This window comes from Nyctereutes procyonoides, unplaced genomic scaffold, assembly GCF_905146905.1.
Source record: "Nyctereutes procyonoides isolate TBG_1078 unplaced genomic scaffold, NYPRO_anot_genome, whole genome shotgun sequence".
NCBI classification, from domain to species: domain Eukaryota; kingdom Metazoa; phylum Chordata; class Mammalia; order Carnivora; family Canidae; genus Nyctereutes; species Nyctereutes procyonoides.
The window spans coordinates 9,164,311-9,179,564 of NW_026575040.1; the positions used below are offsets into that span (position 1 = coordinate 9,164,311).

A 15,254-nucleotide genomic window follows, 5' to 3' on the forward strand; every position below is an offset into this window, starting at 1 on the left:
TGGAGACAACTGGGCTGGGGCCCTCATGGCAGGAATACACAGATCGTGTTTGGTCCCTGCACAAAAATAGATGCTTCGGGGGGCTTCCACCGGTGAGGACCCTGCCTCCTGGAGGACTCGGGCCCTCCTGAACTGTGTCGGTGCTCGAGCCCACCCACCACCCCACTGCCAGCAACGTCTCACTGGGGCACAGACTCTGCATGAAGCCTGAAGTGACTCCCGGCCACACTTGAAGCCTTGAATGATGATGGTCTTCCTGCCTCGTCCCCACTTTCCAGCCACACTGGGCACTCACCACCCCCGGAATGCACCGGGCTGTCCCGCCCACGCCCCCTCACGCCCACCCACCATGACTCTGCCTGGCATACCCTTCGCCTGCCCTCATGGCTTGGCCAACACTCACCGGCTCCAAGACTCAACTCAAGAGAGACCTATGCGGTAAGGTACTTGCCCACCCCCGACACCACCTCTCCAGGCTGGGGCAGGTGGGCCTCCCTGGGGCCCAATGCCACAGGTGTCCCCCATCAGGGCATACAGGAGATGGCACGGTAACTGCCAGTTGTCTTCCTTAAAACTGAGAGCAGCTCAGGCCCCTCCTCTCCCCCCAGCACCCGGCACACCACCAGGCACACAGGGGCTACTCCACAAAGGCGGGATAGAGTGGGAGAGGCAAGAGGCGGGGAGGGCGGGCACTCAGGGTTAGGACTGACCTGCGTCCATGCTGTGGTTCATCTGGTGGTCACTGGTCTCTCCATCTTCACTCAGGTAGCCAGGGGGTGGGGTTTCTGGGAATCAGAAGGAAAGGTGGTTCACTGAGCGGCCTCCGTGGTTTGGCTCCGAGGCCCCCACTGCACTCATCACGCGTCCACACCCCTCCACCAGCAGCAGGTGCCGGAGGAACTGTGGGCCCCAGAACAAGGGCACCAGCCCCTGGACCCAGGGGTCCTCACGCCCTTTGACCCCCCAGCTCCTTGCCTGGATTGCGACCACTTTTGCTCACGCTGCCCTGACTGCCCAGGCTAACATGCCTGTTCCTAAAGCCTCTGCCCAGCTAACTTCTCCCCATCCAGGGAGGCCATGCACTTGCCTCAGCCTTACCCGTCTCTCCTCCCAAGGGCACACGCCTCATGCTGCCCCTTGGCTCTGCCATCTACTCCTGCACAGACACCTTGTTCCTCATCGTCCCTTTAGGGGATATCCTGGCTTCCCCAGCACGCTGCACGTTCAATGACAGCAGCGGCTGCAATCCCTTTCTCTGGAGGACCCCAGATCGTGACTTAGCTCCCTAAGGTTTGCTCAGTGAGCCCAGTGACCTTCCCCCCGGGGGGGGGCAGAGCCACCTGTGAAGGACCCGGAAAGGCCGGACTCTCTGAACGCTCTGCCCCCACGCACGGGCCTGTGGTCAACCTGGCTCGGCACAGAGCACTCACGCGGGGCGAGAGGCTCCTCCAAGCCGGAGCGCTCTCCCTGCTCTCACTCTCGGGAAGGCAGGCAGCAGGATTCCTAGGCTGGGACCAGCCCAGGCGCTGCCAAGCAGTTTTCCTGGCCGCCCTGGTGCTGGTGATTCACTCATTATTTGCATGTAAATGAGGGGCTTCCAAAAACATCTGCGCTGACAGCTGAGCCCCCTTGCTCCCCCAGCAGGAAAAAGTCCGCTAGGGGCCTCCGCCCCCACCCAGGCTGCAGCCCGCACCAGGCTTACCTACTTAGGGCCCCTTTCTCCGCACTGGCTGCCCGGCCCTGGCTCCCCCTCGGCTCCCCCACGGCTCTGCGGCCCCCAGACCCTCGGGGGGATCCTGCTCAAACTCCAGCCTCGGCCCGCGAGGGCGAGGGCGGTGAGAGAAACACAGCGCTGCTATTTCCGCTTCCAAAATAAATGACTGCACGGAGCCCGGGCGGAAGGGTCACGCCGCCGTCGGCCGTGCCAAGGAAAGCATCATTAGCGCGCGCGGAGCCAAAGCCACGGGTCCTCTCCCAACGCGTGTGCGGGTCTGAGTCAGGGGCCCTTGGGCCAGTGCTGTGTACAGAGGGGGGACTGCCGAGGAGGGCCCGCAGAGATGGGGGGCGGCCTGCAAGCCCCGGGGCCTACCTGGAATATTGCTCTGGGGCTCGATGCCCGCGGGGAAGTTAGTGTTCTCGGGGATGGAATGGCTGTAGTCGTCCAGCGGGGGGAACTCGGCCGGGATCTCTGTGTGGCGTGGCACCAACACGGGAGGTAGAACTTTCCGGAAGAGCAGAGGCAGATCAGTGTCAAGGCCAGGCTGGCATGAGAGCCCTCCGAGCACCGTACGTGCGCCCGGCAGCCCTGCACCCGGGGAAGGGGAAGGACAGGCAGGTGGCCGCAGACACCCCCGACCGCCACCACCGAGAGGCGGCGCCTACCTGGGGTCTCTACCCTCTGATAGTGGTAGGGATTCACGCAGACCTCGTCCTTCTTCATGTTGAAGGCGAACTCACACAGCTCCATGGCCCGCAGCTCGTGGTGGCTGTGCAGGTCGGGCCATCGCCACAGGCGGCAGTAGATGACATGCGGGAGCCCCTTCCGATGGGACACCTGCAGCCGGCCATCCAGGGACCTGTCGGGACGGTGAGGGGCCAAAAGAAACAGCAGAGTGGATCTGGCTTGCGTTCCCCCCGAGATGAGCCCGCACCGCTGCCTCCAGGGAGCTTGCTGGAAGAGCCTCAGGAAGCCCTCCCCGCTGTTCCCCCCTATGCTCTGAACCGCACAGGACCCGGGGACCAGAGAATCCTGTTAGCTGGCACTGGCGGGATCCCAGGAGAGGAACACAGAGGCCCACCAAGGAGAGGTGGCAGGGTGGACCTTGACCGCACCGGGTCCCGGAGTGGGTTCTCCAGCCCTCAACCCCCCACGTGAAGGAAACAGCACTTGAATCACATTCTGAGAAGGTCCACGGGTTGGGTTGGGCCGAGGGGGTCAGGACTGAGCAAAAAAACGGGAGTTCTTTAGGTAAGTGTTTGCGTGAGGACGACAGTGATGCTGCGAGTTGACAAAGCACAGGCTGTGTCTAACCCCTCCCAACACTCATTCAGGGTTATTACCCCCAAATCCATGTCAGAAAACAGCAAAAATCCTTTAGTTGGTATTTGTGATGAAGGAGGAAGGGAGGGAGGGCAATTATAGGGAATTTTGGATGGTTTAACATATGCCAACCTCTCAGGAATCCCTTTCCGGTGGAGGGTCGTCGCAGGGGTCACATCCATAGAGCCCCCCCCCCCCAGTTCAGAGCCAAGGCCTGAAGGGTGGTGCATGAGCTGAGCACGAACAGAGCCTCCAACTCTATATCGGGCTCAGTTTTGCAACTGTCTCCAGCACCGCTGGTCCGAACACCACTGCCAAAGACCGTGCCCTGTCCCTGTGCAAACGACGTCCTCTGTGCTGACCTGGCCTCTGAGCAGCTGTGACCTGGCACCCCCACCTCTCAGGCTGGGCCAACGCATGGTCCCCGACTGGCAGTACGGGTCCACGGAAGTTTGTCAAAAAGGAAGAATCTCAGAGGCTTCCCCAACTTACTAAGTCAGAACCTTCCTCTTTGCAAAACCCCCCAGGTGACGTGCATGCAAAGAAAGGCAGGCCGAGCAGTGGTACAGGATGGGGCGGCTGGGAGCTCGGGAGTGGCAGGTACGCCGAAGGCCCTGAGTAAGGTGGGAGGCAGAAGGCTTCCGAAGAGCACGACAGTATCAGACAGGTGAGGGGTCCTGTTCACACAGGCCTTTACTTAAATATTTTCTGAGCTCCTATTATGTATGGCACCAGGGGACACAGTGGTGAGGGAAGAGATGTCACAAACAGACTACAAAGTGGTCCCTGCTCCCACGGAGCTTCTAGTGCAACGGACAAGACCAGTATTAATGAAACGATCATACACAGCTGCAGTCGCAAACCACGCAAGTGTTCTGAAGGAAAAGCGCAGGGACACCCATGACCCTGGGGACCTTGCTTTACTGATGGGCTGGACAGGGCATCTCTGCGCGGGTAATGGTTGGCCTGAAAGTCCGAAGGACAAATAAGAACGAACAAGGCAAAGGGGTGTGGGAGGAAGGCATTCCAAGTAGGGGGAAGATCACATGCAAAGGCCCTGTGAAGGGTGGAAAATACGGGAAGGAGGAAGAACAGAAGGAAGGCCAGAGCGACTGGGGAGGAGAGAGGGTGAGAACTGGGCATGGGAGTGGGCAGGGCGGGCTCTGCAGGGCCTCAGGAGCCTTTTTCCTAAAAGCCAGAGGGAGTCCCTGAGATGTTTAAGCTGAGTGTGTGCACGGGTGTGACACGAGACAGGCCCTGTGAGAATCCCGGCAGCCGGGACAAGACGGAGGGCCGTGGGGCTGGATGACGAGTGCAGGTGCACGTGAATAAAGAGGTACACAACGGCGGCGGGACTCTCCCTCCAAGAAGTCCCATCCAGGCCACCATCCCACCAGTCAGTGGGTGCAACTTTTCTTAATAGCTGGGTGGGGCCAGTGGAGATGCATCTGCAAGCTCTCCCTCCCCTCTGCCCCCAGCCAGGACTGAGGGCACCCATTACCTGAATCAACAGAATTTATGGGCACTCTGTGAGGGAAGGCCTGGCTAGATGCAAACCAGAAGCACGAGAGAGAGAGAGAGAGAGAGAGAGAGAGAGAGAGAGAGAGAGAGAGAGAGAGAGAGAGATGGGAATCCAATTAAAGTCTCTAAGCCACCGGCCTGGGAACGGGGAAGGGACAAAGGTTAGAGCAAGTCTTAGTTACAGGGATTGACAGGGAGCTGCTGACGGAGGGCGTCTCAAAGGATGTAATTACCTCCCTCCCGTGGGGCCCCGAACCAAGGAACCCCTCCAGCCAAAACACAGTAATTACCACGCAGAACAAGAAAGGACAGCCTGGGACTCGCCGGCCCCCCACCCCGGCAGACTCCCCCAGGTAGAGGATGACTACGGGATGTGGGGTCATGCAGCCTGGGGTCAAAATGGGGTTTTTCTCTCCCAGCCGGGAGACCCTGGCAAGGCCTGAGGTCTGTGGGATGCCCCGGTCAGCTGCTTCATCTGTAAAATGCAAACATCTCCCCCCACCCGCGCAGCTCAGTACCCCCTGGAAGTGCCCTGCGAGGCACCACCCCGTGGGTGGGTGTTAGTGCTGTGCACCCAGGAGCCCTGGGCAAATGGAGTGAGTTATAGGGCTGAGGAGGAGACGGAGGGAGGGTGGGAAGTGATGAGTGGAGGGAAAGTTACTCAGCTGCTCCCACTCTCCTGCAAAGCCTGCAGATGAGGGCCGTGGCCACATTCACTCTTCAGACGTTGACAAGAGCCTAGCCAAGAGCCAGCTGGGCACTGTGGCTGCCTCTCCAGGGAGAGGCCCTGGGGAAGGGCTCCGGTGCGCAGAGAGGGAGGGTTGTGGCTACGGAGGGAGCCCCCCCACCTGTGATTGAAGGGGGTGACCCTCTTGTTTTTAAAAATAACAATAATACAGGGCAAGAGGCGGGGTGGCGAGGGACGACACAAGAGCCGGGTCCCTGCTTCCACGGGGCAGACAGCCCAGGAGCGTGACCAAAGGCCAAGCTTCTGACAACTCTGTACCTGGGCTGGAGACTTTAGGAAGGGAAGGTGTTGGGGACAGTATGCTCTGGGTGCTCCTGATGAGGAGGGGCCCTCACAGCCCTGACTTCGGAAGCCCCCAGAACAGGGCACCTTGCTCAACAGTGACTGGAGTGGACCTAGGAACTCACACCTGCTCAGGGACCTGCGAGGGCACCGAGGCAGAAATGGGGTGGCCGTGTAGACATGCGGCTCTGGCACGATGCAGGTGACAAGGAGCAAGGTCTGGGTGTGAGGTGGGCTGGGATGTGGTCACTACGGGGTTTTGCAGTTGAGGGATGGGAAGGAGTGTCGAGGTGGCAGAGGACAGGTTTATTGCACCTGTAGGTTGGGGACTTCGGTTTGCAGTTCCTCAGCCAATCCTTTCTGCATTTCATGGGCTGTTTCCTCTTGAGGATAAAGTGCTTGGCTGTCTCCCTGAAGAATTATGGCATGGAAGACTCCAGGCAGGGAGGAAGGGGGAGAGAGGAGAGGAGAGGAAAGGGGGCATGGGGGTGGAGGGAAGGAAGAGAGCAGGAAGGGAGGAGAGAGGGGAGCGTAAGAAATGTCCTTCCACCAAATACAACAAACTGCAAGGGTGCATGTATCTCTGTCCTGCCCAAGGTAACAAGTAGGAGAAGAGTGCACACAAACACGGAAAGGCGGCCCAATGGGAAGAGACCTCGGAGTGGAATGAGCGGAAACAAAGCCAACCTAGCAGAGGAAGCCAAAGAAAGGTGATTCCATTTGTGCCTCAGAACCTGGGAAAGACTCAAGAATTGGAAGCACCACGCACTTCTCCAGCTGAGGCGAAAACAGGAGGATGGGTTGGAAGTGTACGGAAGAGACAGTGAGATTGGCTCCCCTCCCTGAGGCCCTCAAACAGGACACCCCCTCCCCAGGCGTGTGAGAGACAGGTCTGCTCTCTGCAGAAAATGAACCGGAGGAGAGGGGGGCTCTGGGTGGGACCACCGGGGCACAGCTAGGGTCAGGCGAGGGCTGGAGATAGGCTGTTGTGGACGATCTCTTGCTCCCTCGGTACCCAGGACAATGATGGAAAGGTGCATGCCCCCCACCCTCACCTGTGGAGAAACAAACGGCCCAGCCCATAAGTCACGCCATCCCGACATTTGGGGAACCCCTCCAACAAAACGGCCCTGTTCCTGCCAGCTCAGCCTACAGGGAAGCTCACCTGCCAATGCCAAACACAGCATTCAATCTGCTTTTTACTGCTTCACTCTCAAATACAGATGCCTACCAGAATCTTCCGACGTTTGAAGAAAGCCTCCAACAGAAAGCCAGAGACAGAAATAAGTGGGGGAGAAAGAGGAAGTCTCAGACCATGCAGGGAGCAGAGAAACTTTCAAACAAAATGAAACAAAAACTGCTCTCTCAGAGGGACAAGATACTGCAACCCTAAAACCGGAACATTTACAAACTATTCTAAAAAAAACTTAGGGGGGCATCTGGGTAGCTTAGCTGGTTAAGCCTGTGACTCTCGATTTCACCTCAGGTCATGATCTCATGGGTTGTGGGATCGAGCCCCGTGTTGGGCTCTGTGCTGGGCAGGAATCTGATGGGGTTCTCTCTCTCCCTCTGCTTATCCCCCCGCCCACTTCTCACAAAAACCAAAACCAAAACCAAAAACACTCTCTTGGAAATAAATAATAAAAATAAGGTAAAAATTGAGAGACTTGAGTTTTCCAACTGGTATATGTGATTTATCAATTAAATGTTTAAAGATCAAGCCCATACCGCCTTCTTAGCGCAGTGGGCAGCGCGTCAGTCTCATAAAGATCAAGCCCAGTAACTTCAAAGCAGTGTGTTAAGGGCAAAACCACTGAGAACCACACCAATGGAGCCTAACGAGGTCCAGAAATAGTCGCGTGGATATGGACAGGCTGATGTTCAACAAAAGGACAAAGACAATTGAGTAGAGAGAGGATTGTCTGTTCAACAAAGGTGCTAGGATGACTGGAGATCCATATGCGAGACAAATGAACTTCAATCTACACCTTGCACCCTATACAAAAATGAATGGAAATGGGTCCTACTACAAAGCCTGGAAATAGACCTCCCAGAAGAAAACACAAGAAGGGATCTTTGTGACCTTGGCCCAGGCACATGTGCCTTGGAGACCACCGCAGAAACACATTCCACTAAAAAAGAAAGTTGGTAAATTGGACTTTCTTTTTTTAAAGATTTTATTTATTTATTCACGAGAGACACAGAGACAGGCAGACGTAGAGGGAGAAGCAGGCTCCTCACAGGGAGCCGGATGGGATCACGCCCTGAGCCAAAAGCAGATGCTCAACTGCTGAGCTACCCAGGCGTCCCGGAAAATTGGACTTTCATCGAAATGTAACCTCCTGGTCTTTGAACAACATCATCAAGAGAATAAAAAGCCCCAAGTTGGAAGAAAATATTTGCAAAGCCTGCATCTGATAAAGGACCTGCTCCCGGAGTATATAAAGAACTCCAAAAACTCAATATGAAGAAAACAAACAACCTGACTATAAAAAAAAAAAAAAAAAAAAAACGGGGTTGATTTGATTTTAAATGATTTGAACAGATGCTCCACAAAAAGATACAAGGATGGTAAACAGGCACACGAGATGATGCTCGACGCCACTAGTTATTAGGGCAGTGCAAATTTAAACCACAATGAGACACCACTTCATAATTGTTCAAATGGCTACAATTAGGGATTGTGCGATGCGCTGGCGAGGTCAGGGAGGGCCTGGGACTTCCCACGCTGCCGGTGGGTGCGTGTAAGGGTTTGACTACTTTGGAAAACACTTTGGAGGTTCAGAACAGTTCTTCAAAAGTTCAAAACATAAACCTACCACGTGATCCACCCATTCCACTAAGTGCTTCCCGAGAGACGGGAAAGCATCTGCGACCTTGCGTACGAACGTCCACGGCAGCTCTACCAGTAACAGCCCCAAACTGGAAGTTGCCCGATGCTGATCACCAGGTGAACGGACAGACAAACTGGGACATACCCACACAAAGGAACACTACTTGGCAAAAGAACGAGGGTCCTATAGATACACATAACACGGACGAATCTAAAAGCAGTTACGCCCAGTGGAAGAAGCCACGCAGGACTCCGCTGATGTCAAACTACAGAGTAACATAAAGGGAAAATGGAAACTTCTCTCAAGTGACAGGGAGCAGATCAGTGGTTGCCTGGGGTTGGAGGGAGGGATGGGAGTGGAGCCTGATGAGGGTTTAAAGGCTGTTGGTTCACAGGTAGATACAGATGACAACATTTCTCAAGCTGTTCACTTAAATATGTGTGGTTGGTTGTAGGTCGGTTACACTATTATTCAAGAGAAAGAAAGAAAAAAGGCGGCAAGAGCTTTGGGGCTTTGGACTTGGATAAACCTGGATCCAAAGACTGACCATGCTCGAGAACCGTATAAACTTTATCAAACCGGCTCAGGTCTTGGTCTTCATCTTTTAGCATCTGAAATATAAGCCCCTTTTTGCGATTGCTGGAAAGATCCAAGCATCCTCGGTGCAAAAAGCCTTTGGCATAGAGTTCGAGCACAATAAACGTAGAGGGAGCTCAAAAATACCAGCCCCCCCCCACCTCCCCGGCTATGACAGCTGGGGGCACAGCCAGGCCGGCCACAGAGAGGCTTCGATTGGCCTGGTGTTTCTAATTTCTGCGAGGCTTCTGTGCTCCTCGGCTCAGAGTGGACCCTCCACAGTGCCATGCGCCCAGGGGATAAGGCAAGGCTGGTGATGACGGGACACCAGCATGTCCCAGTGACCAGGCTCCTCTCCTGGGATCACGCAGCAGTCTGCATTGGGCCACGACCAAAGACCAGCCACCTTGGCTGCCAGGCTGGGCCCCGATGGCTCTCCAGCTCACGAGCACGTGACCCCCAGTGTGGTCCCGCTTGGCAGGATTTTCCAGAAGTCATCTGGTCCATGCCCCCGCTTCGGGGCCCTTGACTTCTTCTTGTGCATCGGCAACTACTCCTCTTGGCTCCGAGTCCGGGCTGCCCAGAGCCAGCCCTGGCCGTATTCCTTCTCACTCGCTCCGTCCCACTCGAAATCCTCACCGATGCTTACTGAAGTCAGAATACTGGATCAGGGGTTTCAGCTGCTGGATCTGATTTAGCTGATGTGTCCAGTACACACCCTCTCACAAGCTCACAGGGCGCCAGGCCCATGTTAAATAAATTCAATAAATAGGCCTTAATTCTGAGCCAATGTTACCATGAACATGCTCAGATGCAGAAGAGGGTCTATTTATGGTTCATTCTGCTCCCTGGCCCAGTCCTTCCTTGTGGCCCAAAAACCAGTCGCTGGGACTAAGCACACAGTCCCAAGGCCGGGCCTCTGGGCCTCCTCCCCATTTATGACAGAGATCTCTTCCCACACCCACTGGCTTCCTTATGAGAGACCTCCAAGTCTTTCTCCAGCAACCCTCTCCAGCTCCTCTGACAGAGGTTTTAATCCTTAAATATATTCTTCACCAGCCGAACCATTTCCTGTGGCAGGAAATTAGGTCTCCTCCCATTGGCTCCAAGTGGGACCCGTAAAGTGTCCCAAAATGGTGGTGGGAGCCACAGCCAAGGACGTGGCCAGAGCCCAGAGCCGACAGTAAGGCAGAGCAGGCCAGAGCCCTCCCGGGGGACAGGGTGGGCCGGGCCCACCGCCCGCCACATGCCATCCACATCCTCTGCTGCCAGGGATCTGCTGCCCGCAGCCAGCCATGGGCCAAAGGAAAGTACCAGAGGATGTGGACCTGGGGGTCCAGCAAAGGCCTGGGAGCAGAGCACGGAAGCTCCAGAAATGTGTCAAGATCTACTCGGCGTAACCCATGAGCCAGGCACACCGCTGCTATGTGAGAATGCAAAAAATGGCCAGGCCCCTGTCCCCCCCGGCCTCCACCTAGCTCGGAGAAGGGGTTTGCCGCAAGTCCCGCAACTGCGTACGGCAGGCCCGGGACTCAAGCTCAGGCCAGTGCAGAGAAGGGGGAGAGAGGGAGGGCAAGCAGGGCTTCTTCTGCTGTCCCCCACTGCATGCCTATCAGGGAAACCGACCTCTGGGCAATCAGCCAACACTGACTAAACACCTACCACATTCCAGGCATGAGCCGAGGAAGCCAACAAAAAGAAAATCTGTGAACATTATCCTATCTCAGTTGAAACTGATTTTATTTAACACACGTAATACTAACCTTTCTAGGTTCTTTCAGAGATAAGCTTTCCTTTCAGACCTATTAAGCAGTAATGGTAACAACAGTGACAGAAGTCGCTGCTACTACATGCCAGGCACCGTGCTGGCCTCTCGGTGACCGTGGCCGATTGAATTAGTCACCTTGTCGGCATCCGTGCCCTTTGCTGGATGGCACCACTGCTCCTCCCACTGTGGGTGTAGGTCCTTGACTTTGGGTTAGGCTACTACGGACTAGCTTTGGCCCATGGAACATGAGCAGAGGAGCCAAGAGCCATCGTGTGTTTCTGCTTATCCTCTTGCACCTTGCCTTGAGAAGACCTTCCCCCAGAGAAGCTGCCCCCTCCACCGGGGCCCGGGATCTCACACAGGGGGAGCAGATCTGCACAAGACACCAGACCCAGGTGAGCCACAGAAGCCCAAGTCAGCACTAAAATGGCTGTTTCAAGCTGCTGAGCTTTTGGGAGCGGTTGTTACTCAACACTAGCTGACAGATACGCCACCACCGGTCTTCCAGGGAAACGTGCAAGTATCATTATCATCACATCCTGACGGAGAAACAGAGCACTCACAGGGTTTCCCAACGTTGCTAAGGCCCGGGGTTGATATAAAGTGAAGTCAGGCTCTGCGACGCTCTCTTCCTTAACCCTAAATGGGGCATAACGGCTATTTCCTGACCTTGAACAGGCCATGGAGAGAAGACTTAACTGTTTCAGAAGGACTGAGTTTCCGTTTGTGGAGGACAACCTGCCTACAGGCTTTCAGAGTCAGTTTGTATTGAATATGAAGTTACCACAATTTCTCAACTGCCGTCAATTTTTTGAAGTGGTTCAATCAGCACATTAACCCAAAAACCAAACCTCTGGTATCCACTTCATCTCAATTTATTCTGCACCTTTACATTTCCCCCCTAATATCTGCTCTATCTTAGTGTAAGAAAATGGGGCTATTTCCCATCCCGGGGTTGCCAGTTAATACCACAAACCCACACCCACACTTCCCTGAATACAGATGCTGCAGCTGATAGGTCCAGTCCATGTGCTCTGAATGTTCGATGGATTCCCCTCCCACACGAGTGAGGTGAGGCCTCACCTCCCTCCCTTGGACAACAATCATGCCAAGTCACCATCTATGTGTCCACCCACATGCAATAAAATCTTTATGCTTTTCTTGAGCTTTGCAGTATATGCGGGTTTTCTTTGTTTGGTTTGGTTTTTTCCGGGACAAAATAAAAGCGAGGCTTGAGTGACTTCAAGTTTGTGTTAGGTGCTCACTCAGCAGACCATCTAAGAAGGCAGAAAAAAATTCCAGAGACTTTATAAGGTCTCTAGCATGGGTTCCATGTGGCCCTTGGGCCGCACTGGTCTGCCCGAGAGCTCGCGCTCTCTGCTGCTCCTTACGCCATGCAAACATCAGAACGTGACTTTCCCTCTTCCACGCCATGGACGGCCCAGGAAACTATCTGATGGAGCAGCACATGCAAAAAGCCCAGAAAACACTCCTGCTGAGAGAGTCAACTGATTTGGGGGTTCACTCAGGATCCACGCCCTTTGGTAAACACAGCTAAAAGCAAAGCATCCTTTGTTCTGGACAGAATTTCTGCTGCGGGGGGTGGGGGGCCCGGGGGGATTTGTGCCGAGCCTCCTGGCTGTGGGTGACAAACCACAGAGGCTTGACATTCAGGGGACAAAATGTCCCGGCCAGCTGAAGCTCTGGTTAAGTAAATGTCCGCCTAAAAACCCACTCTGGAGAACTACACACAGCTGGGACTCGACAGTCTCTTATCCAATCCCTTCTTCCTGTGGCTGGGCGAACAGAATGCTGAATTAAGCATCTCCAGTTCACCCAGAAAATGGACCTAGAGTGAGAAGGGGGCTCCCCCAGCACTGGTTCACTGTAGCCAGGAAGCCTGTAATACGTACAAGTCCACTTTCCTGCCTTGGGAATTCCAATACAACAAAATGCTGTGTTTTGTTTCTTTCTTCGTTGTACTGAATCTGAGGTGGCCTGAAGATCTCACTCATCAGGAGGACGGACCTTCAAAAACGGGATGGAGTAATTGCTGACTCTGGGGAAGGATGCATGCGCTACTTCCTGTCCTACCACTGTGACTTTTTGAGGCTTGAAATGGTATCAAAATAAAACAAGTTACAAACAAACAAACAATTGAGCTGTACACGGAATACACTACTGGGTGGTTGGAGTTGAAAGAAAAAGCATGTCCGATGTCAGCCTGTTCTTGTCATTTGGTGCCATAAAGAAGGAAGCTGGCTAGGTGAGGTTTGGGGGGAAGTGGGCTCTGGATAACTGAGGTTTCTTTATGAGTTTTGCCACGGGGACCACATGCTCTTGCCGGGTTTCACGTGTTCTCAGCCAGTTCTGAAAGCATAAGCACGGTTTTGAATGTTCCAGTTTAGACTGGCCTGTGAGGAGGCTCAAAACAGGATTTCATAATCCCTGATACCAGTCCCTGAACCCTCCCACCAGGAGCAACCCAATTTCCATCTGAACTTGCACATGGATAATATCCGGTGCTTCAGGCTGCCAAATTTGGTGGAACACCCCATAAAATGCCAGGCCAAACCCCTCTGTGCTTTGCCCCAGAGCGGTGCCTCGCCTCCTCTTCACTCCTCCGCACTGTATGTAGGGCACTCCCCTCTCCCTGTCCGTCTTCCAGAATGTTCTGCTCAGGTCCAGGACAGGCACCCCAAGCAGATGAGCCCTGAGTGTGAGCTCCAGCTGTTCGAAGAGCCTCCCGGACAGACCCTCAACGGAGGAACACCTCGCCCTGCCCTCTACAAGGGGCTGAACCCTATGGGAAACACATGAAGATTATGGAGATCTCAGGGCTTCCTTCCTCCCCCGGGGCCAGGGGTGGGCACAGAATGTGTACTTCCTGGGAAAAAACAGAAGGCTGGTTTATGGAGAAAGCTCGGCTTAATTATGAGCATCTGTAAAGCACACGTACACCAGGAAGCTTTCCACATGCGGCTACAAAGAGAGCCCCACTGTTTATCAACCTCAGCTCTCCCCATGTTTCGGACCAGATGATTCTTTGTAGTGGGATTGGGCTGTTCTGGGCACCGTTGGGTGTTCAGCAGCATTCCTGGCCTCTGCCCATTAGATGCCACCTCCAACCCCAGCTGTGATAACCAAGAGTGTCTCCAGATATTGCCCAATGTCCCCTTGGGGGCAAATTCACTCCCCTGGTCCCTGAAGAACTGGAGGGATAAGGAAATGCTCTGACACAGGTCAGGGGTGAGGGACAGAAGCAATTCCTACCTCAGCACCGGTGTTTCCCTGGCACTCCTCCCTCGTTATCTTACAGAACACAGGGGTCCTATGTGGTGGGTACCCTGCTCTCACTTTACAAGTAAAAGATACACGTGATGTTGGAAGACATGCCCAGAGCAGCAAAATCTGGGCGGCCTTGAATGTGGGTGTTACACCCTCAAACCCAGCTCCCTATGATCTCAAAAACAGTGTTCACTGTATTAGAATTATCAAATTCTCCTTGGGGTCTCGGGAGATAAATGTCCTGGTCCCCTTCCTTCCCCCATGCAAAGAAAAGTTGTTAAATCTCGGAGGAGGAGGAGGAGGTTGCTTTTGAAATCTTTCTATTTAACAGTTTTGGTTTTTAAAAACTTTTTTTTTTCCCCTTCAAGCACCAGCTTGATGGAGGCTGCTTTTTCTCAAGTATCAGCAGGATCGCAGGGGCTTTAGGTCACAAATGGGAGATGCTCGAGATCTGGGTTGGTCTCTGGTTACTGGAAGAAGGGGAAAGAAGAGTTCCCAGGCTTCACAGAACTCTCTGGATGGCCATTTCACTCTGCCAGTTAACATTCACACAGAGTGGAATGAGGCCTGAAGAGAATTTGTTTGTTGTTTCAAGAGCTCACTCACGGAAGGTTCAGGATACTCACAGCCCTTATGGCACTGTTCTGTTGGGCTTACGGCAAAAAGTACACTTAGGCCCAGCTTTTATTACAACCCCCACCCCTAAAGCTCACCTCATAAAATACAGGGAGCTTGAAACAGAATCATAAATCCAGGTGTGTTTAGAGACCTCTTCTCTTTCTACTGGGTGCTTCTGGCCTCAGATCTCCGGCAGCCCCGCACTGGACTGTTCCCACGACCACCACTTAGAGGCTCGGTTTCCAAACTGCTTTTGGGAAAGGGGCAAATCTGTATTTTCAGTTCAGGGGAAGACAAAATAAAATGCCAGGCTATACCCCCAAGACAGAAGGAACCAGAGCAGAAAGGATTCCTTCTCTCCAACAATGTGATGCTCCAGGTGGGGAGACAAAAATGAGCAGTTAGGGAAAGAAATATATTTACTAGCCTCAGAAGTCTAACTTTGGAGGGAAAGGCAAACAGAAAGGAAAAAGAGATGATTAGATAATTATCTTGGCTTTGGACTCTTTTCTCTACAGAAGGTGCAGCAGGGAGATGGGAGGGCTGGGAGGGGGGGCTAAAGTGAAGATCTCACTAACA

At 54.0% G+C, this 15,254-nt stretch overlaps 1 protein-coding gene across 3 annotated transcripts in view; it reads right to left on the reverse strand.

Annotated features, from left to right (window-relative positions):
- SMAD3 (SMAD family member 3) overlaps positions 1 to 15,254 on the reverse strand; it is a 118,285-nt gene that overhangs the window by 22,956 nt on the left and 80,075 nt on the right. For all 3 annotated transcript variants that reach the window (XR_008663737.1, XM_055319872.1, XM_055319873.1), the window contains exons 2-4: positions 2,383 to 2,576; positions 2,090 to 2,221; positions 711 to 785 (exon numbers count right to left, since the gene is read on the reverse strand). Coding sequence is in view for 2 of the 3 variants with exons in the window: in XM_055319872.1 (XP_055175847.1) it covers positions 711 to 785; positions 2,090 to 2,221; positions 2,383 to 2,576 (401 nt within the window). In the remaining variant the exon portion in view is untranslated. The remainder of the gene's footprint in view (positions 1 to 710; positions 786 to 2,089; positions 2,222 to 2,382; positions 2,577 to 15,254) is intronic.